Genomic DNA, 23,609 nt, shown 5'->3' with positions numbered 1-23,609 from the left:
CGTGTCAGACATCAAATGAATTGTAATGAGATAAGGAATCTATCTATATCTGAAAAAATATCACGAGGCATAGTGGAATAAAACAACTTTACGCCGACTTTGACAGACTAACAAATTTTACCGCACAACAAAATTCTAATATGAATTTCTTGGCAGGTATGACAATTCATTTCTTTTTCCAGCAAAATTCAGGACGAATACATTAATACAAATATTCTTGCCAAATTTTATAAAATTTCGTTGCGATTAATATGTCGTGCAAAATCATTTTATGGTTGAGTTGATAGATGTCACGAAATGATCACCTGCAGAAGGGGAAAATCAAAAGTATAAATATCGTGTATTTCAATACCTGTTTAATCAAACAAACTTCATAGAAATCGTATGATAGCAATTTTCAGTCATTTAAAAATAACTTTAGTGTGGAATGCGACTTAAAAGTATTCTTAAATAAATTTTGCATAAAACGGCCTTAACCGTCCTGCGAAAACTGATTAAGTGATTATGTTTCTTCTGTTGGATCAGATCAGCTATGAAAATGGCGGTGTTGCCATAGATATCACAGCAGTACGAGTTCAAGTCCCGCGGAGGGAACGACCAAACATTTGCTTCGCAAATTTGACAGTTCTAACATCGTTGGGAATTTTTCAGACCCTTCTATAAGTTTACGTTATCTTCCCTGTATCAATTTGATCCGATGGAGCAGTGTAACGAATAGATTCGTCACATTCTGAGACGTTGTATAATATTGATTTGTTGTGACATGCATCATTAATTTGATCCTCCATCCTACATAATAACACCAAAATGAACTGTCACGTACTACCATACATCGTGTAGTAAGTTACAGCCCTAAATTAATCCTACGAGGAGGAATGACCCGGCCAGCGAAAGCTATATTTTTATAGCCTAGCTGGCCGAGTGGTCTAGGGCGCTGGACTTAGTGCAGGCGGTGTTGCCATAGATGTCACAGCGGTACGAGTTCGAGGCCCGCGGAGGGAACGACCAAAAATTTGCTTCGTAAATTTGACAGTTCTAACATCGTTTAGAATTTTTCAGACCCTTATCTTATAATATATATATATATATATATATATATGCATCCGGAATATAACCAAATATAAATTATTTATTATGATTTTTTACTATTATTTTCATTTTAATTTATTTTATTATTCTTGAAAAAAAAATTTGCTATCCGAACCTGACCAGACAGATCTGGATTAGTCTGGTAAGTATAAGTTCGACTTCATAGCATTGACCAATATACATGTATGATTGAAGACAATTTATCATTATTCTGGTGCAAAAGGGCCATTAATTTATTGCCGCAATTGAACTACGAAAATCGAACAGTAAACTGGCGCAAAAGAGTTCCGGCACAAAAAAAAAACGCCCGAAAATCGTTATGTAGTAATACATGTACCATATTATTAGCCCGATCACTTCATGTATTAGCAGAAAATTATATACTATATAGCGTGTATAAAGGTTGTTACGAATTTGGTACGAAGTTTTTAAGTAATGCCCAATTTAGTTCTCGTATGTTATATCAATTTTGAGATGCCCCTGTATAAAACATCACAAGTAGACAAGTATGACTACGAGTACGACCAGAGGAGTTTCCGAAAAAGTCTAATACGATATCTGATAAGAATCCAGTGAATGCAATAATGTCCATCGATTGGTGAGCAATAAAATATGTTATTTAGTCGGATTATAGTCATATTATACAATAAGGAACAGATATGGTGTCACGCAAAACATGCACCATCGTATGTACTTTATAAAAATACAGAGATAACCCAAAGGTCTTTATTAAGTGTCACCTTCAAGAAATCTATGAAAGGCCCCGGCAACCAAAAGTAAAAAATCCAGATATATGATAAAATGATAGACGAATTTCATATTCATTTTCATTCCGGAAAAGTTCTTCAATTAAAACGAGGTCGGCTGGAGTCAACAGGCGCAAAGGATCGGGTGACATTGCAATGTTAGCCAAGGGAGCAGAAACTTGATTCGATCTACGAATAATATTTAAATGATACATTATATAGTTCGGTTTGTTTGTTTGTTGGGGTTTAACGTCCGAGCAGCAATATTTCATCTATATTCAGACAATGAACATGAAATGGATGATAAAATGAACATGAAATGAAAAAAAAAAGGATGGGTCACAAGGATAATAGGGTCGACAAATTTTGATTGCCACTGGAAAAAGGGGGATGGGTAAGGTCGGGCAATTTAGCCTCCTGTGGCGGAGAGCAAAGGTTCCTACTCCTATCGAATACCACAGCAAGGTTCTTTAACGTGCGAGGAACGTGGCATCTTTCCCAACACGGTGCACCACTATGGTTTGCGGTCAGGTTTTCCGTATTATAGCCTGACAACCCCAGCATGTTACACGCCAGGGGTACCCCATTCCACCACCTGGGGCACACATCCCAGTTGCTTTGTTGGCATAGCGCCCTAGCCCCCGGCTGAGGTTCTGAGCACTATTTAGTCGCCTTTTACGACAAGCTTAGCGCTGCTGCAGGCCTATTCTTTTAACACCCGGACCTGCACGGGGCTATATAGTTCGGGTATTTTCATATTCGGAGAAGTATTTCCACATAATTATTACTGTTCTTACAGCCTTCAAATCCGATATTCTTTATTTGTCTAGTATAGAACTAGATTCCACAGATTCGACGTTAATGTTTATTCATGAAATATGAAATTAATGCTACACTCCATCAGAAAGAGGTCGATATAGTGATTATATTAAAATATTTTCAAAATCCCCCCGATCACCACCACCAAAACCACTGAACCCGCTACTGTCACATCTTATCTTATTCGTAACATTTTAAAAGAGAATTAGATTCTTTATATCGTTGAATCATGAATGTTGGTCAACCAATACATGTTCAGTGTGTTTTTCGCGCAGAAAAAAGTACTTTGAAGCTGTAACGAGATAAAGTGTGTAATTTTCACAGGGTGCTAATTTAGACGTATTTAAGTGGTCCGTCTGAAAGCGTTAACATTAAGTCTCATATACACTTTTTGTATTTGCTCTGGGCACCACTTAGCATCCACAAAAGTTTGGAACACCAAAATTTTTCGTTCATGTTTTATTATACATGTAATACCTTTTTGACTATAAAAAACATTTCACCCTCCATGCGTAACGTTTAGAGGATCTTCGGAGTATAAGAAATAACATTTTTTTATTAATCGAGTTGCGAGAATAAACTGTGACAATCATGCAAGCTTTTGGCTGCCATCTAATTTTTTTTCGCATTATGTAAACTTGAGTGTGTCTTCGATCCTCCTGTAAAATAAAAGTGTATATGTTACGCCTTGTAAACGTGTGTACATGTATTTTATTACACTAGACATTGTCATGTCATTTTAACAAATCTTACTATATGCACTCCATAGGTAGATGACGTTCACTCTTTGAAAACTATTCAGAAATTGCTAATGGTAGGGTTTTGTCCATGGGCTGGGAGGATCCATCGTGCATCCCGCTCACTCATCAACTTCATGGTGATTTTCATGTACCTTTATACCCCCATTCAGGAATCAATTTGTCGACAAAGATTATAATCGGATTCTTTTTTTCAGTATAAGCCTATATTTGTACCCCACACGGTCAATAAGCCAAAATTGTTGTGGCTCAATTGTTGGGGCGTATGTCTTCATGGGACAGCATATGTGAAGAAACCAAATACACATGGGTATCATCGTATAGCCCAAAGTATTAAGTTTGCAATGGTATCAAGAAAGTTGCGGCAACACTTAGGGTTTTGAAGTGAAATGAAATAAATGTACCCCTACTCCACCAAAAAATCGCTAAAAATGACATATTTTCCAATGTCAAAACCCCTAGATTACCTATGTTTCAGTAACGAATGGCTTTTTGGGGTATTTTCCGTTTATTCTTAATACAATCAATACTTTTGGTGTTATTTTGATGACTTGTGGCGATTTTCGTAGTCAGATTTTATAGAAAAATACAAAAATCGGTTGTTTGAATTTCCCGTAAAAATTTAAAAATTAATTTTCTACATAAATAAACTACGAAAAACTAATTTTCAGAAAAGATTATTAAAACAAATTACCCCATATCCTAGAAAACTGGTCTCAGTATCAAACAGAATTCTCATGTACAGCATACCGACACTAAAACTCATATATTGGAAACATATCTGATCAATTTATGTGGTTAGATTTTCGTTTTGGGGTTATGATGACTGAAATTCCCCTTTTTACGATTTTATAGTAGTTATAACATCAAAATAATGTAAGTGCATCAATTGATCAAATATATTGGTTATACATCATTATCTTAATGAATTTTTACACTGTCGGTGTGCTGCAACTCTGTTTGATACTGAGACTAGTTTTCAAGGAATAGGGGTAATATTTTAAATTTTTTTGAAGATTCGTTTTTCACAAGTAGTTGTTCGTGGTTAATTGATGTAGAAAATAAACTTATATATCGAATGATACCAAATTTGAGACGATTTAGTTGAGCATACACTTGTACAGTCGAAATTATGCGACTATTATGGTAAAATCGAAAATCCATTTTTTTTTTGCATTTCTTGATAAATTCTGACTACGAAAATCGGCACAAGTCATCAAAAGAACTCCGTAAGTATTAATTTGGATAATGCTATACAAACCATTTTAACTGAATGAAAAATATGTCAATTTATGCCATTTTTCGATGGGGTAAGATTACATTTGGGCTACTTGTCGTAATCTGTACATGTATATTATGTCAATTTACTTCGTTTTGAAGAAAGTGCATTTCGAAGAATAAAAAAAACGTAAAAAATGAATTTTTGCCTTAACGCAACAAAATACATAAATGCTTTAGTTATTATTTTTTTTTTTTTTTTTGAGGCGACAAAAAGATTCCTAAATGGGAGATATAAGGGTACCTGAAAATCATATTTTGATTGATGAGTTGGGAGGGGTCATGGGGAATATTCAAGTCCGAATACTAAGTAGCAACAAGAAACAAAAACTCAATGAGAACATTTTTTGCCTACATCGTTTTTTTTCACGAACATGTACTCTTCTATCCTGTCAGGATTCGCTGTCGTATAAACTGTCAGAAACTGTTCTGACCCGCGACACATCTTGTCGGGGCCTGTCAGGGCTTTCGACAAGGTTTGTCATAATATGTCATGGGTTCTGACACCCTCCTGTCAGGATCTGTTCTAGGTAAAACAGATAGGTGTTCTAGGTAGAACAAATACGTGGATAAGAAGAGTTCCTGACAGATTCTGACAGTCATTAGGTCGAGTATACATCTTTGATTGAATTACATACAGCACATGTACGTGATTCCGAATTGAAGGCGTAGCACTCGAATCCCGATTCGTACGACGGGAAGGGAGCCTTGCTATGTTTTAACTTGAATTTTTTTTCAATTTTTGACCTGACTTTTATGTATGGCAGGTAGTACCAAAAGAAAAAAAATATTGCCTCCCGCACTAGGGCTACGCCCCTGACTTTAAAGAATTAGGACTAATTTTTGTTTTGTTGTAGAATACACCAGTAAACATTTTATACATATATTTTAGACCTTTATGAAACTTAAAAGTGTTCACACTCATACTCTTTGAAAAAATATGACATTTTTGAAGAATTTTGACTGAAATATATAAGGCACAGTCATCCACCTGATACATATATAAAAAAACAGCATTTTAGTCAATAATTTAAGACCCTTATGGAAATTAAAAATGTGCGCACTGATGCATTTTGCAGACTTTTGACTCAAATTAATGTGTCGCAGCCACCTACATGATACAGTGTAGTTATATTGGGAAATATAGGATTTTAGTCCATAGTTTAAGACCATTTTGAAAAATGAAACTGTTCGCACTCGCACATTTTGCAGAATTTTTAGAAATTTTACTTAAATACAGGTGTCACAGTCACTTGTTTGTTGGTTTGTTGGGGTTTAACGTCCGAGCAGCAATATTTCAGCTATATTCAGACGATGAACATGAAATGATGATGAATTGAAAAAAGGATGGGACACAAGGACAATGGGATCGACAAATTTTGATTGCCACTAGAAATAGGGAGAGGTGGGTAGGGTCGGGCAATTTAGCCTCCTGTGGCGGAGCCTTATGGTTCCTACTCCGGGAGAATACCACAGTAGGGTTCTTTAACGTGCGAGGAACGTGGCACTTTCCCAACACGGTGCACCACTATGGTTTGCAGTCAGGTTTTCCGTTTTATAGCCTGACAACCCCAGCATGTAACACACCAGGGGTACCCCATTCCACCACCTGGGGCACACATCCCAGTTGCTTTGTGGGCAAAGCGCCCTAGCCCCTGGCTAGGGTTCTGAGCAATTTTTAGTCGCCTTTTACGACAAGCTTAGCGCTGCTGCAGGCCTATTCTTTTAACACCCGGACCTGCACGGGGTCTCTGTGGGCAGAGCGCCTAGCCCCCGGCTAGGTTTCTGAGCACTATTTTGTCGCCTTTTACAAGCTTAGCGCTGCTGCAGGCCTATTCTTTTGACAACCGGACCTTCACGGGGCGGTAAATTGGATGAGCTCACACTCGTATTTTGAAGAATTTTGACCGAAACATTTAGGTATCAGTCACCCATTTAATGCTAAAAGTTTCAATTTTAACTTTTTAAAGAATGATTTGTGATCCTTGTGTTATTTAAAAGTAGCTTTCACTCAAAAAAGTACTGTGTCAATCTTGATCTTCGTGAGAATTACCAAACATCTGAAAGTTATCGGTTACTGTGTTCCAATGCCGTTTTTACACTTAGAACAGAAACAAAGACCATTAATGCTATAATTGAATAATTCAATTTAATTACAGGTCTATGATAAAATGTAAAATAATATTTAATATATAATTTCATAAATTTGCACGATTAGTGACTGGGTCGTGATCGACGAAAATTGGAACATGAACAACGAGCAGGGGATTGACAGAGTAAGAGATAGAAACGAACTACAATAGACATTATTGGAATAAGCCAATTTCAGACCATAAGTATTTCGGACCAAATATGAAATATGTTATATCTCCCTTTCTCACGATGGAATTAAAAATTCAAACTTTAACAGTCTAAAGATTCAATCGCATAAGTTGAAACGGAACATCTGTATAATTTACTATTGCAATTTATCACGCCAACTTTAAAATTCTAATCTATTCAGCCCCGTGCAGGTCCGGGTGTTAAAAGAATAGGCCTGCAGCAGCCCTAAGCTTCTCGTAAAAGGCGACTAAATAGTGCTCAGAAACTTAGCCGGGGGCTAGGGCGCTATGCCCACAGAGCAACTGGGATGTGTGCCTCAGGTGGTGGAATGGGGTACCCTTTGTTTGTTTGTTTGTTGGGGTTTAACGTCCGAGCAGCAATATTTCAGCTATATTCAGACGATGAACATGAAATGGATGACAAACTGAACATGAAATGAAAAAAAAAAAGGATGGGTCACAAGGATAATAGGGTCGACAAATTTTGATTGCCACTGGAAAAAGTGGGGGGGGTGGGTAAGATCGGGCAATTTAGCCTCCTGTGGCGGAGCGCAAAGGTTCCTACTCCGGGAGAATACCACAGCAGGGTTCTTTAACGTGCGAGGAACGTGGCATCTTTCCCAACACGGTGCACCACTATGGTTTGCGGTCAGGTTTTCCGTATTATAGCCTGACAACCCCAGCATGCAACACGCAAGGGGTACCACATCCTAGTTGCTCTGTGGGCAGAGCGCCTAGCCCCGGCTAGGTTTCTGAGCACTATTAAGTCGCCTTATACGACAAGCTTAGCGCTGCTGCAGGCCTATTCTTTTAACACCCGGACCTGCACGGGGCGAAATGGGGTACCCCTGGCGTGTTACATGCTGGGGTTGTCAGGCTATAATACGCAAAATCTGACCGCAAACCATAGTGGTGCACCGTGTTGGGAATGATGTCACGTTCCTCGCACGTTAAAGAACCCTACTGTAGTATTCTTCCGGAGTAGGAACTATAGGGCTCCGCCACAGGAAGCTAAATTGCCCGGCCCTACACACCTCTCCCTATTTCCAGTGGCAATCAAAATTTGTCGACCCCATTGTCCTTGTGTCCCATTCCTTTTTCATTTCATGTACATTTTATCATCGTCTGAATATAATTGAAATATTGCTGCTCGGACGTTAAACCCCACAGACAAACTAATCTATTCAACTAACTAAATTAAAAGCTACTTTGCTCAATTGACAATTAAATCGAAAATTAAAGTCGAATTTCCATGTTCACACTTATAGGTCTAGTCTATCCGGCTTCTTGCAGGGATGTCATTAGAAGCCGGCAGCCGGCAAAAATCGCCGGCTACTCTTTCAAACGTCGCCGGCTACTTTCGTACCCCACAAAAATAAAATTCATGAAATATTCTTCAACCCTCTTTATATAATATACTGACAATATTCATCCACAAATATTAAAGATTGGACTTGAATGACGCATCGGTGTGACTTTAATACATTGTTCAGTTGCTAAAATAAATAGTCCGCGTTTTTTCCCTGTTTCTAAATATAGACTTTCTTATTTTTACCGAACTAAAAATACTTCGTTTCCGGTCAGCAAAAAGCGACATGTCGGGCCGTAAAAGGTCAAAGCCTGTGACACAGGGTCAATCATCTATCTGTAGTTTTTTGTCACCAGGGCCAGCTAAGGCCAAAAAGACAGACAGTAACAATGGTAGATATAAATTAACAATCATATTAAATATCTTATTTTAATTCGATAAAATACTAGCAAGGTCATTGGGTATGACAAGTGCCATTTTTGTCAAAACAAAATTTTCAACAAGATTGGATCGATTGCTTTGTTGTCACTTGTCTTAAGTGGAAAAAAGAAGGGTCTATGCAATGGGGAACTTTTCAATAATAAACACTTTGTTCAAAATTAAAAAAAAATATCACATTTTTTAGGCTTAACTAACAGAAACTTGTATAAAAATTGTAATCTTATTGTCCTGTACAATGGCCCAGGAGAGCCCTAGAATGCAGGATATTGCACCATTTACCCCAGAGCTTCCGGGGGCCGCTCAAGACCCCCTGCCGTAATGGGCGGGTTCGCCGCCTACTTTATCTAATTAGCCAGCTACTTAAAAACTTAGTGACATCACTGTCTTGATCTGACGTCGACTGGTAGTATTAGTTTCTTTGGGTTCTCGTCGATTGTCATCATTCAAGTCGTTCGAATAGATTTTCGGTGGTTTAGAATAAATTAAAAATGTCACCATCGATTGAATGATTGTCACTAGCCTCGTCATGGTCGTATTTTCTAGAGGCTTCGTTCGTGGATGTACGCAAATGTCTGCGGTTTCTACGGTAGAGTCTACTAGTATCGCCACTTTAAACAATGTAGGATCTCGGTTTGTCGTAATGTTTCTTCACCGTTGTCGCTATCCATTTCTTCGAAGTTGGTATCGGGGCCATTCGAACGGCATTGCTAGTATTGAGAGGTTGTAGTTCTTTGACCCCTCTACGCTTGTCATAATAGAACTTTTGACGTTTTTTTCTCATGATCGAAGCGTCTCTTGACGGTAAGCGGATTGTGTGAACTCTGTTTCAACACATCTTTCGATGCAGGTAAGGTAAGTCAATACCTTCCAATGGAGTAGTTCTGTAGTCCACTAAACACAAATGTTTGTCATCAGATTTCCTCCAGAGGTTTTTGACGGTCTGGATTGCTCGCTCGGCTTTTCCGTTTGCACTTTGAAAGTGAGAACTAGATGTTTCGTGGTCGATTCTCAGTTCACGACAGAATTTCTTGAACTCAGACGAACTTAATTGTGGTCCATTATCTGATAGCAGTTTAGTGGGTATTCCATGTCTAGCAAAGATATACTTGAGAGCATTGACGATAGATGTTGTATTTGATGATTCTGTTTGTTTGTTTGTTTGTTGGGGTTTAACGTCCGAACAGCAATATTTCAGCTATATTCAGACGATGAACATGATGTTTGTTGGGGTTTAACGTCCGAGCAGCAATATTTCAGCTATATTCAGACTATGAACATGAAATGGATGATAAAATGAACATGAAATGAAAAAAAAAGGATGGGTCACAAGGATAATAGAGTCGACAAATTTTGATTGCCACTGGAAAAAGGGGGGATGGGTAAGGTCGGGCAATTTAGCCTCCTGTGGCGGAGCGCAAAGGTTCCTACTCCTATCGAATACCACAGCAGGGTTCTTTAACGTGCGAGGAACGTGGCATTTTACCCAACACGGGGCACCACTATGGTTTGCGGTCAGGTTTTCCGTATTATAGCCTGACTACCCCAGCATGTAACACACCTGGGGCACACATCTCAGTTGCTCTGTGGGCAGAGCGCCTAGCCCCCGGCTAGGTTTCTGAGCACTATTTAGTCGCCTTATACGACAGGCCTATTCTTTTAACACCCGGACCTGCACGGGGCTTTGATGATTCTAACGGTAGCACAGCAGTGTACTTAGTAATCCACAGTTAGAATGTAAGTCTTACTTTGAAAGTCGAATAAGTCATATCCTACCAAGCTGAATGGAAAATCTGGAGTCAAATTTGGTTTGAGCGGTTCTGAAGGTTGCTGATTTTGATACGAAGCACAGAGTGAACAGTCTTGTACACATTTCGCGATATCTGAGTTTATGCAAGGCCAATACATCACTTCACGTGCACGTTTCTTGCATTTAGTCATTCCAAGATGAGACTTGTGTACGAGCTTCATCATTTCGTCGCACATACTAGACGGAATAACGATTCTAAGCCTTTTGTAGATAAAACCATCTAGTGCGGACAACTGATCCCTCGAGTCCAGGACTGTCGAACTTCGATTGGACTTTCGGATTTTGTATCGGGCCATCCTTTAAGAATGGTTTCATGTAACACATGTAATTCAGACTTTGTCGCTTCTTTGATTTCAGAGTATTTATCCTTGCTAATCGAAGTCATACAGATAATATCCTGAACGATGTTGCCTTCGTCACTGTCGTGTGAACTGGGCGGTAAGAATGCTCGTGACAAAGAGTCGGATATTTTCATGTCTTCACCTTCCTTGTAAGACACTTGAAGGTCGTACCACTGAAGTTTAAGCATCATCTTCTGAATTCGCAGTGGTGCTGATGTAACATTGTGATTGCACTGCAATCTTTTGCATACAAGAATTATCTCCCTTTGTATATTGTGAGTCCCCCGTGCGGACCCGAATTCCCACTTCTAAATAAATGGTAGAACACACATGGTCGTTCTTTCTGACAGCCTGACCACTCCAAACACGTTACATGGTGTCAGGTTCGCTAAACTTTAGCGACGAACAATAAATAACACGCCGACATGGAAATGGCAGGCATCCCTACTCCCAAAATGGATTGGGAAAGCACAAATTTGCCCGAAGCGTGGAAGAAATTCCGTCAACATGTGGATCTAATTTTCAGTGGTCCCCTTGCGGACAAGGACGAAGCTATCCACTGTAAGTACCTGCTCCTCTGGATTGGTGATAGAGGCCGCGACGTATATAATACATGGCATGGAATCTCAGAAGATGACTTGAACAAACTAGAGACTTATTATGAAAAATTTCAAGCATATGTACAACCAAAGCTCAATCCAGTTTTTGCTCGTTATAAATTCAACAACATTATACAAAAAAGTGACACTACGGAACATTTTGTGACAACACTCAAACTTCACGTCAAGGATTGCAATTACAAAGACCCGGATGAAATGGTACGAGACCGCATAGTATTTGGTACGTCCTCAACAAAGGTCCGTGAAAAACTCATAAACGAAGGAGAAAAACTGACACTCGAATGGCGATTCAAATAAGTCAAAGTCACGAATACTCGCAAGAACAGTTAAAAACAATGGAAAACCCAGATATACATGCACACGCCGTGTCAAGAACACCACACAGACGCAACGTTAATCGTCAACATTCACAGTCACAGACAGGAACTAGTCGTACACAGAAAAGGTCGTTTCAACAGAAAGTATCGAAAGGAAATTGTGGAAATTGCGGATATCAACATAAGCCGACAGAAGTATGTCCAGCCAAAGGAAAACAGTGTGCGGGTTGCAAGAAATGGGACCATTTTGCAGAAGTGTGTCGTAGTAGTAAATCTAATGTAAATTTGTCAAATTCAAAGGTTTATGGGGTTAACACACATGAACCAGAGCAATCAGACCCAGATTCTGACCCTGAATTTTTGTTGATAGTATTCATTCCAATATCAAGAATGATCAAGCCTTTATAAAATTTATGGTGGGTCCACACTCCTCCCCAGTAAAGTTTAAACTTGATACAGGTTCTCAAGCAAATATAATACCAGAACATGTTTATGATAAGTTAGGTTTATGTGGTGTACTTCAAATCCCTAAACGTAAACTCTCTGCATATAATGGTGGTACTTTGCACACACTTGGCGTCTGTCGTCTCTCATGTACATACAAAAACAAGACACACAATATAGAATTTTATATTGTAGACACAACAAACACACAAATTCTTGGTTTACAAACCTGTCTAGATTTAGCACTCATAAAACTTGTATATTCAGTCGACACTTCATGTATTGAACAAATTGAGTCAGATAAAACAAATGTCGAGTCTCAGTCGAGTGTTCTTACACATGAGAAAGCCTCACTAAGCGATTCGTCGTCCCAGTTCTTAGACAAGCCTTCAGTCTTGAAGCAATATTCACCCGTGTTTAAGGGCATAGGTTTATTTCCTGGTGAATGCAAGATTCAATTAGACCCTAATGCTGTACCAGTTGTACACCCCCCCACGTCGTGTTCCTTTTGCCTTACGCGATAAACTTAAACAGGAGCTTGACCGTATGGAAAAGGCTAATATTATAGCCAAGGTATCTACCCCTACTGAATGGGTGAACTCATTAGTCGTTGTAGAAAAATCAAACAAACTGCGTGTATGCCTAGACCCAAGAGACCTTAACAAGGCCATTTTGAGACCGCATTATCCGATGCGCACATTGGATGATATTTTGCCCCACCTGACAGGTGCGAAGTATTTTACAAAACTTGATGCAAGATCAGGTTACTGGACTATTAAATTAGCTGAGGAATCCTCATACCTCACTACATTCAATACCCCTTTTGGAAGGTTTAGATTTTGTCGTCTCCTGTTTGGTTTGAAATCATCACAAGATGAATTTCAACGTAAAATCGACGAGTGTTTTGAGGGTCTCCCAGGTATAGTGGCTATTGTCGATGACATCCTGGTATATGGTCGAACTCGTCAAGAGCATGATAAGAATTTGAGGTCAGTCCTAGAAAGGTCAATTGAAAAGGGTATCCGTCTGAATGAAGATAAGTTGGAAGTAGGTGTTACTCAGGTCCCCTATTTTGGCCACATTATTTCGTCCGAAGGTCTTAAACCAGATCCTTCCAAGGTCAGTGCTGTCAAAGACATGCAGCCCCCTCGGAATAAGGCTGAACTTGAAACAGTTTTAGGCATGATCAATTATTTAGCCAAGTTTGCTCCAAATTTATCGGAGATTACCAGTCCCTTACGAAGTCTTTTAGTCAAAGATGTGCAATTTTCATGGGACCACCCTCAAGCTCAAGCTTTTGAGAAAGTTAAAGAGGTCATTACACAGTCCCCAGTTTTAGCATATTTCGATCATGCCAAAGATTTAACATTACAGGTTGATGCGTCGAAATTTGGGTTAGGTGCTACTCTAATGCAAGATGGTAAACCTATAGCTTTTGCCTCTAAATCACTTACTCAATCTGAAATCAACTACGCTCAGATTGAGAAGGAGATGTTTGCAATTTTATTTGGATGTAAACACTTCCATCAATTCGTATATGGTCGACTTGTACACATAGAAACAGACCACAAGCCACTTATCAGTATTATCAGCAAACCCTTACATGTAGCTCCCCCTAGATAGCAACGCATGAAGTTGCAATTACAGAGGTAGACTTAATTCTACACCATTTGCCAGGTAAAAGTATACCTGTAGCAGATACATTGTCACGCAACTTTCAACCACATACATACCCCAAACTTTCAGAAGGTATGGATGTACATGTACACACAGTTTTAAAGTCAATCCCCATTAGTGATTGTAAACTAGAACAGGTTAGAAACGCTACAGTTAAAGACCCCCAGTTGGTAATGCTCAAACAAATAATTTTAGCTGGATGGCCTGAATGTCGCAAGAGTTGTCCCCCTTTAGTTTTAGATTATTGGAATCATCGTGATGAACTGACATATACAAATGGTTTAATTTTGAAAGGAACCAAAATAGTGATTCCAAAGGACTTAAGGTCGGAAATGTTAGACCGTATTCATTCTGGTCACATGGGCATTGAAAGGTGTTTTGGCCGAAAATGTCTACTGACGTTACAGAATTGGTCTCTACTTGCCCAGTTTGTTTAGAATTTAGGAACTCAAACCCCAAGGAGCCTCTTGTTCCCCATGACATCCCTGATTACCCCTGACAAAATGTTGCCACTGATTTATTTACTTTAAATGGTCAAGATTACATAGTTGTTGTTGACTATTTTAGCCGTTATTTTGAGTTTGAAAGGCTCAACAGCACGACTAGTGACGCTGTTATTACAAAATTGAAAAACATATTTTCCCGTCATGGAATCCCAGAGAAAGTAGTCTCTGACAATGGACCCCAGTATTCGTCCTATGAGTTTGATGATTTTGCCAAGAAATGGGATTTTTCTCATGTTACTTCGAGTCCCAGGTATCCCCAATCAAATGGTCTTGCTGAAAAGACAGTTCAAACTATCAAACGAATATTGAAAAAGGCCAATAGAAGTAATACTGATCCCTATATTGGTTTATTGGAGTATCGTACTACCCCATTGTCAGATACTGGTTTGTCTCTGTCACAGTTGCTGATGGGTAGAAGTCTTAGATCTATTCTTCCTTGTACCCCAGATAAATTAGCACCCAAATCTCCAGATTTGTCCAAAGTAAGAAAAAACATGAACTTGAGTCGCACTGGTCAAAAGAAATACCATGATGTAGGTGCTAAAACATTGAAACCACTACAAAATGATGACTCTGTCAGAATACAGAAACAAAACAAGTCCTGGCAACCAGCAGTTGTCATTGACAAACATGATCCTAGATCTTACACAGTACGCACTGAAGATGGTGCACAGTATAGGCGCAATCGTCGTCATTTGTTAAAGACTAATGAAAGTATTTGTCAAAAAGCAATGTTTGACTCGTTCCCTGATATTTTGGACAATAAAACAAATTCCAATATGTTAGATCATACAACAAACAAGCAAAGTTCCCATGAAAAGGAATCTGTCCTCGTATTTGATAGCCCAAAGGTTAAAGTTCCAATTAAACCCAACATTGATTTTGTTTGTTGGGGTTTAACGTCCGAGCAGCAATATTTCAGCTATATTCAGACAATGAACATGAAATGGATGATAAAATGAACATGAAATGAAAAAAAGGATGGGTCACAAGGATAATAAGGTTGACAAATTTTGATTGCCACTGGAAAAAGGGGGATGGGTAAGGTCGGGCAATTTAGCCTCCTGTGGCGGAGCGCAAAGGTTCCTACTCCTATCGAATACCACAGCATTGAAGTTCGAGCAAAAAGTACAAATGATCAAACAGGTCCTTATGTTACCCGCTCTGGTCGTGTTGTTAAACCTAAAGAAATTGTTGATGTATAGAATACTGATTTAAGCTTAGCATTATATTTTTTTTTAATTTCATAATCATATAGTCAAATTATGGCTTGTGTTTTGTGTGCTTTTGAGAGAGTTGGAAGAATATTGACTATTCATACTATATACATATACAATTAGTTAACAATAACAATTTATACACTCTAATTCTGCTGAACATATATGGAACATTACAGACAGTCAACATATAATATGTAAAAACAAAAACTTTTTTAAAAGGACAGAGATGTAACATTATGTGATTGCACTGCAGTCTTTTGCATACAAGAATTATCTCCCTTTGTATATTGTGAGTCCCCCGTGCGGACCCGAATCCCCACTTCTAAATAAATGGTAGAACACACATGGTCGTTCTTTCTGACAGCCTGACCACCCCAAGCACGTTACAGCCGAGAATAACGGTGTCTTGAAAATATGTTCCAATGGTTTATGATCATTATACACAACTGTGTTTTCCAAAAATGTAGCAATGAAATTTTCTAGTGCTGAACACAATAGAGAGCATTTCCTTCTCAATTTGTGCGAATCGTTTTTCAGACTCGGACAAGGATCGGGACGCATAAGCGATTACACGTCCTTCCTGCATAATGACGGCTTCTAGTCCATCTTGATTCACACACAACTTCTACTGGTTTCGATACATTAAAATATGCTAGAACTGGAGAAATACTACAAAGTCTCTTGAGCTCCTGAAAACTTTTCTCCTGTTCGCTTTCCCATAAAAACAGCACCTCGGATTTCATAAGCTGTCGAAGTGGAGCGTCCAGTTGACTCAGATTTGTCATGAACTTGGCTAAATACTGAACATGTCCTAGGAGTCTACGAACTCCTTCTTTAATTGTCGGGGCAGGCATATCGACTATAGCTGCAACTTTCGATGGGTCGGGACGCAAACATTTATCGGTGATCACATGGCCCATGTACTTAACTTCAGACTTTCTGACGTAACACTTATCGAGATTAGTCGTACCACTAATACCTTCTAACATCTTATCCATGATCTGTTGATAAATTTCCGGAGCGCATTTGATTCCGAAAGGTAAACGGAGCCACCAAAAACGGTATATCGGAGTGTTAAACGTTGTCAGATATGATGACGGTTCGTCAGGTTTGATTTGAAGAAATCCTAATTTTGCGTCTAGCGTTCAGAACACTTTCGCATTTGAAAGTGTCGGAATCACGTCATCAATAGTCTTTCACGTTCTTCCACTTTGTTAAGATCTTTCGGATCTATGCATATTCTGACTTCATCATTACGGACTCCTACAACCATAGAGCTAACCCATTCAGTCGATTCCTCAACTTTCGTGATATAACCATTGTCTGCCATGTTCCGCTATTGCTTTAACCTTGATAGGTGCGGGCAATCGTCTCGGCAGATGAACTACACCTTTCACGTTTTCCTCTATCTTGATTCGGTATTCGCCCGGAAGTGTGCCTGTAGTCTTGATCAATTCCGGAGTCAAGTGACCAGTCATTCTGAGTCAGTTTCACTGATAGGTGAGCCATTGTCGATCGCATCGATTCTTTTCACCAACTCAAGTGTTTCTGCAAAGTCACCACTGGTTATATTATTCTGTTCTAAATCAACTATTTCGAATGTCTGTGTGGTTTCACAATCTCTGTATTTAACCGGAAGTTCGATTTTGCCCAACTGTTTTATTGTATGACCGGTGTGCTATCAAGATCTTTCGCGAACCTGTTACTTTGTGTTTCGCGCTAAGTCGTAATGCGTTCAAAGCGTCTTTCGAAATAATGCTACATCTGGCACCGGTATCGATCCTGAACTTAATCGGTTTCTTGTCTATTTCCAAATCCACTAGCCACTTATCTAAAGAATGTGAACTGTCATTTATCACTGTCGAAATGTACAAAATTTCATGTAATGTATCATGTTTACTTTACAGTCTTTTTCTATACACACTTAGCCAGTGATGGGTTTTTTACAATACTTGCATTTTGTTCCGTTTGCTGGACATTGTCTTTACTGTGTGCGCTTCCGCACTTTCCACATGAATGTTTGTCAGTATTGTCATTTTTATTCTGATGTTGTTGTTGGCGATTACTTCGCAGAGGTGGCTGACGTTTATTTACACTACGGTTCGGTCTTCTTTTGTGGTCACTGATTTTGAGGATTTCTTCGCCGCGGATCATTTTCATTTGTTGCTGTGAAAGTTCATTGTCCTATCTCGATAGATTTGGCGAGGTTCAAATCAGATCCCTTATCGAGCATGCGTTCTTCAACTTTCGAGTGTCTTACACCATTTATTATTAGCTCTGTCAGAATAACGTCAGAATTAGCATAATCACAGTCCATTAACAAAATTCTGAGGTCTTTCACAAAGTTGTCAAAACTTTCGCCTTCATTTTGTTTCCGCTGATTTGCCTTAAATCGTCAACACGTTTGTTTGTTTTGGGCGGATATACGTTTCTAATTTGTCAAGTACTTTATCTCGGTCATCTTGTTCACTTACGCCACCAGTCTCTTCCCAAAGTCCTAACCAGCCTGAACGGTCTTTCTTGTTTGCCTTTACAAGGGGACACTTCAATGTGAATTGCACATGCTGTTTGAACCTTTGTAATTCTTGATAAATGTCTGGTGCATCCCAATTTAATGACGGATGTTCGAAATTAAAGCCGGTCGCCATAACTGATTTCACCTGTTGTTTACAAATTTTTACGCCCGTGCAGGTCGGGTGTTAAAAGAATAGGCCTACAGCAGCGCTAAGCTTGTCGTAAAAGGCGACTAAATAGTGCTCAGAAACCTAGCCGGGGGCTAGGCGCTCTGCCCACAGAGCAACTGGGATGTGTGCCCCAGGTGGTGGAATGGGGTACCCCTGGCGTGTTACATGCTGGGGTTGTCAGGCTATAATACGGAAAACCTGACGGCAAACCATAGTGGTGCACCGTGTTGGGAAAGATGCCACGTTCCTCGCACGTTAAAGAACCCTGCTGTGGTATTCGATAGGAGTAGGAACCTTTGCGCTCCGCCACAGGAGGCTAAATTGCCCGACCTTACCCATCCCCCTTTTTCCAGTGGCAATCAAAATTTGTCGACCCTATTATCCTTGTGTCCCATCTTTTTTTTTCATTTCATGTTCATCGTCTGAATATAGCTGAAATATTGCTGATCGGACGCTAAACCCCAACAAACAAACAGTTTACAAATTTTCACCACCCGTGCAGGTCCGGGTGTTAAAAAAAATAGACCTGCAGCAGCGCTAAGCTTGTCGTATAAGGCGACTAAATAGTGCTCAGAAACCTAGCCGGGGGCTAGGTGCTCTGCCCACAGAGCAACTGGGATGTGTGCCCCAGGTGGTGGAATGGGGTACCCCTGGCGTGTTACATGCTGGGGTTATCAGGCTATAATACGGAAACCTGACCGCAAACCATAGTAGTGCACCGTGTTAGGAAATATGCCACGTTCCTCGCACGTTAAACAACTCTGCTGTGGTATTCGATAGGAGTAGGAACCTTTGTGCTCCGCCACAGGAGGCTAAATTACCCGACCTTACCCATGCTTCCTTTTTCCAGCGGCAATCAAAATTTGTCGACCCTATTATCCTTGTGACCCATCCCTTTTTTTCATTTCATGTTCATTTTATCATCCATTTCATGTTCATTGTCTGAATATAGCTGAAATATTGCTGCTCGGACGTTTAACCCCAACAAACAAACAAAACAAATTTTCACAGCAGAAAATGTATATATTGTCACTGAATCTGACGGACGTACTGACTGACAGGATGAATTACTGGAATGTTCATTTATCTATCCATTTTAAGCGTGTTTCTTTACTGCTTACACCATGTAACAACAAGACACGTGTGGCGTACAAATTATATTCAGCAAGTTAGGGGATTGACAGAGTAAGGGAGAGAAACGAACTACAATAGACATTGTTGGAATAAGACAATTCGGACCGTAAGTGTTTCGGACCAAATATGAAATATGTTACAGTTTCCATTATTAATCGCGGACTTCCTGTTCTTAAATACACCACACAGAATAAAAAGATTTAGTGTCAGGAACTGTCCAGAGGTATGACAAATTAGACCAGCTATTCGTATTTTCTTTGTCACGACTTAGGACAATTTCTGTCAGGAACTGTCGGGGAATAGGGCAAAATGTGTCCTGACCTAGAACAGCCTCTGTCACACCCTGTCAGGATCTATCAGGATTTCTGTTTTAACTACTGCCGTAGAACAGTTTTCCTGTCAGATTCGGACAGTATTTAAGAGAGGTAAGAAGTGATCGCAACTGTATTTATTTTTTTGTATGGATAAATCCATGCAATCAACATTCTTACATCAACCAAACCATGAACGATAACTCACAAGTAAGGGGTAAATTTTATATGTATATACATTATATTTGTTTACATTTTGTGACTGGTTATATGGTCTACAATGTATATTACTTTTTAGTTTGATTTTGAAAGAGTAATCAAGGGAACCAAGGTTATAGTGGTAATCAAAAGAATGTAATCCAGTGACAAAGACCAGACATGCACAACAAAGCACATAAAGTAACTAAAATCATACATACAAAGTAACAAAAGTAAATGAGCAACTCGGACTCCACTAAAAACCGGGAGCATGGACCAGGTGCACCGGTAGGGTAAGCGTCCTCTGCTTTTCTAGAAACACCCGCCGAGTTGCTCATAAAACTATGACCCGTTGAATAAATCAGTTTTCATGGTGCTGATGGATACACCATAACGAGTTCATGATGAAGATTTGTCACCATTCTGTTACCGTGAATTTTATTATTTTTTTGTTGGGCCTCTCAGATCTCAGACCTTCCGGCGACCTCTGAATGTATTTACTGTGTTGTATTTATGCCATACGCATTTGTTACGTTTCATCATACTTGCTCTTTTTTCCCATTGTAGATGTTTGAATAAGACATAAAGGGTAATCAATGTTGTGGTAAGCTTAGTAATGAGCAAATTTTCTAACAATGATTTTTTCCGACTGTTTAAAGAAAGGGACCTGGAGCAATTGCAATTTAAAAAAGAGCGTGAAATATGTGACTTAAGGAATAAATTGAAGTATTAAAATCCTTGATGAGGTCCAAAACAGTTTCCATTTATTGAAGTCCATTGGGTACCCCTGCATGACAAATATGATACAGTAGAGGGGACAGAGGATCTTACAGATCTCCATTTTAGTCATGTACAATCTTGAGACAATGTTTCAAGTCGAAATCGGGAATTTCACTGCAAATGATAACCTGAAAAAAACCTTCCCACCTCTTCAAAATTTCTGAATCCGCCCTTACATCCTGTCTGTTGTTTATACTTAGATTCAAAAGCATTGGTAATTTTTCCTGCCATTCACTGTATAACTATAAATTATCTTATTCCAATACAACATTGAGGAAAGTGTTTTTCAGGACTGCCAAATCAAAAGTTTCAGAAACGTGACCCGCCAACACACAACCAGATTTTTATTCTCATTGGGGAAAAGAAGAACGGTAAAAGCATTCTTGGAAATTTAAACTACTTTTCACAAGTCGTTTTAAGTAAATTAATTAAAAGTATCCGAATACTTACCGTAGCTCCAATAAATCGATTATTTGAATTTGAAGTCTACTGCTGTTTATTGGTCTGATGGGACAGTAAAGTCAAAGTCGGGAATATGAAAAATGTTTATTTCATCAGTAAAAACTAAACGTATCATGACCCGTCGGATAGACTTTCACATTGACCTTATTCCTTTTGCAGAATTACACTTTGTACTAGTGATTCTTTCCGAACTTTCGAAAGGCAATTATTTAATGAGACTATGAAATGTGTTATAAATTATGGGGACATAAAATGTATGATCAACAAGTCATCTGAATTTGGAGAATGACGTATTGTATAAAACCTACCATTTACTATAATCATATCCAAAGAATGCTTCAGTCATGGCAGGAATTAAATAACTAAATATTGCTAAAAAGAGAGAACAAGAAGCAATCATAGTATATGTCATAATCCCATTCTCATCACAAGAGTACTGATTCGTCATAATTTTTTTTTAAATATTTATACAAATTCTCCGCAGGTCAAGCGATTTTGGAAAAGGGGTTCCAAATTCCAGGCTATCATTTCCTCCTTTAAGCCCAAATTATGCCTCAAATTTACAAGCTCTTGCACCAATGGGAGTTCCAACCCTGGCAATTCCAAAATACCCGGCTCTGCCACTGCAAATATTTCTACATTTTGCTTTGAAAAGTAATCAGGGGAACCATGAATCGAGCGGAAATCATAAAAATATATTCCAAGGATGACCGCCTCGGTGAACTCAGGTTAGCGTACTAGCTTCTAGTGTGGGAGGTCATGGGTTCGATCTTCGACCGAATCACACCAAAAGACTTTAAAATTAGTAAGAAACTTAATGATGACTGTATCTCCAAGCACGCTGTAATTTTAGGAATTTATTTCATATCAGAGAAGAACACGTAAAACATGGTCATGTGATATTCAATAATGTACGTTATTACGTCATTATGGCACGATAATACCATCTTTAGATTCTTCAATAGTTGCTTATATAAATGGATAAATTGACTGTCTTTGGGAGGTGATGTCGCCTACGGCTTAGGGCATTATCAACGTTTAAGGCAATATCACTGTCACTGTCAATTTATCATGATAATGCCCTTTATGTAAGCAACTATAAAAAGAGTTACGATTGTTTGGCTCGGAGTCATCAAAATGTGTCCGAATGGGGTAACATGGCAACCTGCGGGGTGTTGCTTCTGTGAACTAGCACAATAAAGATCTAGATCAGCGTCAATCCTGGGTCAGTTCGATTGATCAATGGTTGCGTGACATGTCTGCCACAGTATTTAAAAATAATAAACCATAATCGATTAATCAGTTAAATCAATCAGTAGGTAAAAATATCAGAACAAAATGATAAAAATGATGAAAAAAATTGTTATTACTTTGTTCTAATTCAATTTGATTCCGATGTACGTTTTGGTGATCTCTGAAAGTACATGTATTTACTATTTTGTATTATGGTTCTTCGCTGGAACATTTGTTACGCTCTTTTTTATTGTCACATGTTGTGTATGCCGCTGTAAGTATGTTTCGGATAGAAGGACAACCATTTAACGTAGCACAATATCAAACAGATTTTTTATTTCTATTTAAACGCCATTGACGGTTATCAAAACGGAATCTGGACAATTCGGCCCGCAGTCAACTCGGCCCAGAACCACTCCGACTGTATATTCAGGGACTCAGAATGTCATGTAAGACAACTCGGACCGTCATACAAGACAACTCATCCCGTGTTAAATGAGTGTTATGACCGCATTTAAGGATTGTTTGGGTACTACAATTAAGCCAAGGCAAGGAAATTGTATTTTGGACATAGTCCATGAAACAAGACCAGGCTCGTGCTATCGATATCCTTGTCTATGAATTTAACCGTTGCTTAAAAAGGGATTTAAATTTTTTTAAGAAGCCAGCGTGCATAGTGCTATTAGTCCTGTAACACGATCCTAGTGGTCCTATAACATGGTCCGAGTGGTCCTGTAGCACAATCCGAGTTGTCGTATAACATATTACTATTATAGGATTATTAATAATTATTATTAGTTAATTAAGGTAATGTAAACATCGTCCTGTAACACCATATGATTAGTCCTGAAACACGGGCCGAGTGGTCAAAACATTTCTATTCAAACACCATTGACGGTTATCAAAACATTACTATTGCCTCGGCAGCCCAAAAAATTATTTCTGATGACACCACGAATTTTTTCGTAATTATTTATTTATCAGTAGCCACGCAAGGGTGGATAAGGAAATTTCGAAACGGGGATCCAGAAAACGGGGTTTCACGCTTTTATTTGCTTACTTTTGGCCTAATTTAGCACAAAACTAATAACAATTTTACCTGTCAGGTTTCATT

The 23,609-nt window shown here is 38.9% G+C and overlaps 1 protein-coding gene across 3 annotated transcripts in view; it reads right to left on the bottom strand.

Moving 5' to 3' along the window:
• Positions 1-2,836: 2,836 nt before the first annotated feature.
• LOC148602219 (uncharacterized) overlaps positions 2,837-23,609 on the bottom strand; it is a 32,942-nt gene continuing 12,169 nt past the window's right edge. For 2 of the 3 annotated variants that reach the window (XM_088555093.1, XM_088555092.1), the window contains exons 4-5: positions 21,571-21,634; positions 2,844-3,313 (exon numbers count right to left, since the gene is read on the bottom strand). In XM_088555093.1, the coding sequence (XP_088411219.1) occupies positions 3,283-3,313; positions 21,571-21,634 (95 nt within the window). In that variant the 3' untranslated portion in view covers positions 2,844-3,282. Of the gene's footprint in view, positions 3,314-21,570; positions 21,635-23,609 lie in introns of all 3 variants that reach the window. The other variant, XM_088555094.1, reaches the window with a different exon arrangement.

This window comes from Perna viridis, chromosome 12, assembly GCF_037379345.1.
Source record: "Perna viridis isolate PV_CMFRI_1.1 ecotype Kerala chromosome 12, ASM3737934v1, whole genome shotgun sequence".
Classification (NCBI taxonomy): Eukaryota; Metazoa; Mollusca; class Bivalvia; order Mytilida; family Mytilidae; genus Perna; species Perna viridis.
The sequence above is the reverse complement of the archived record's forward strand: the minus strand, read 5'-3'. Positions and strand labels throughout refer to the sequence as shown.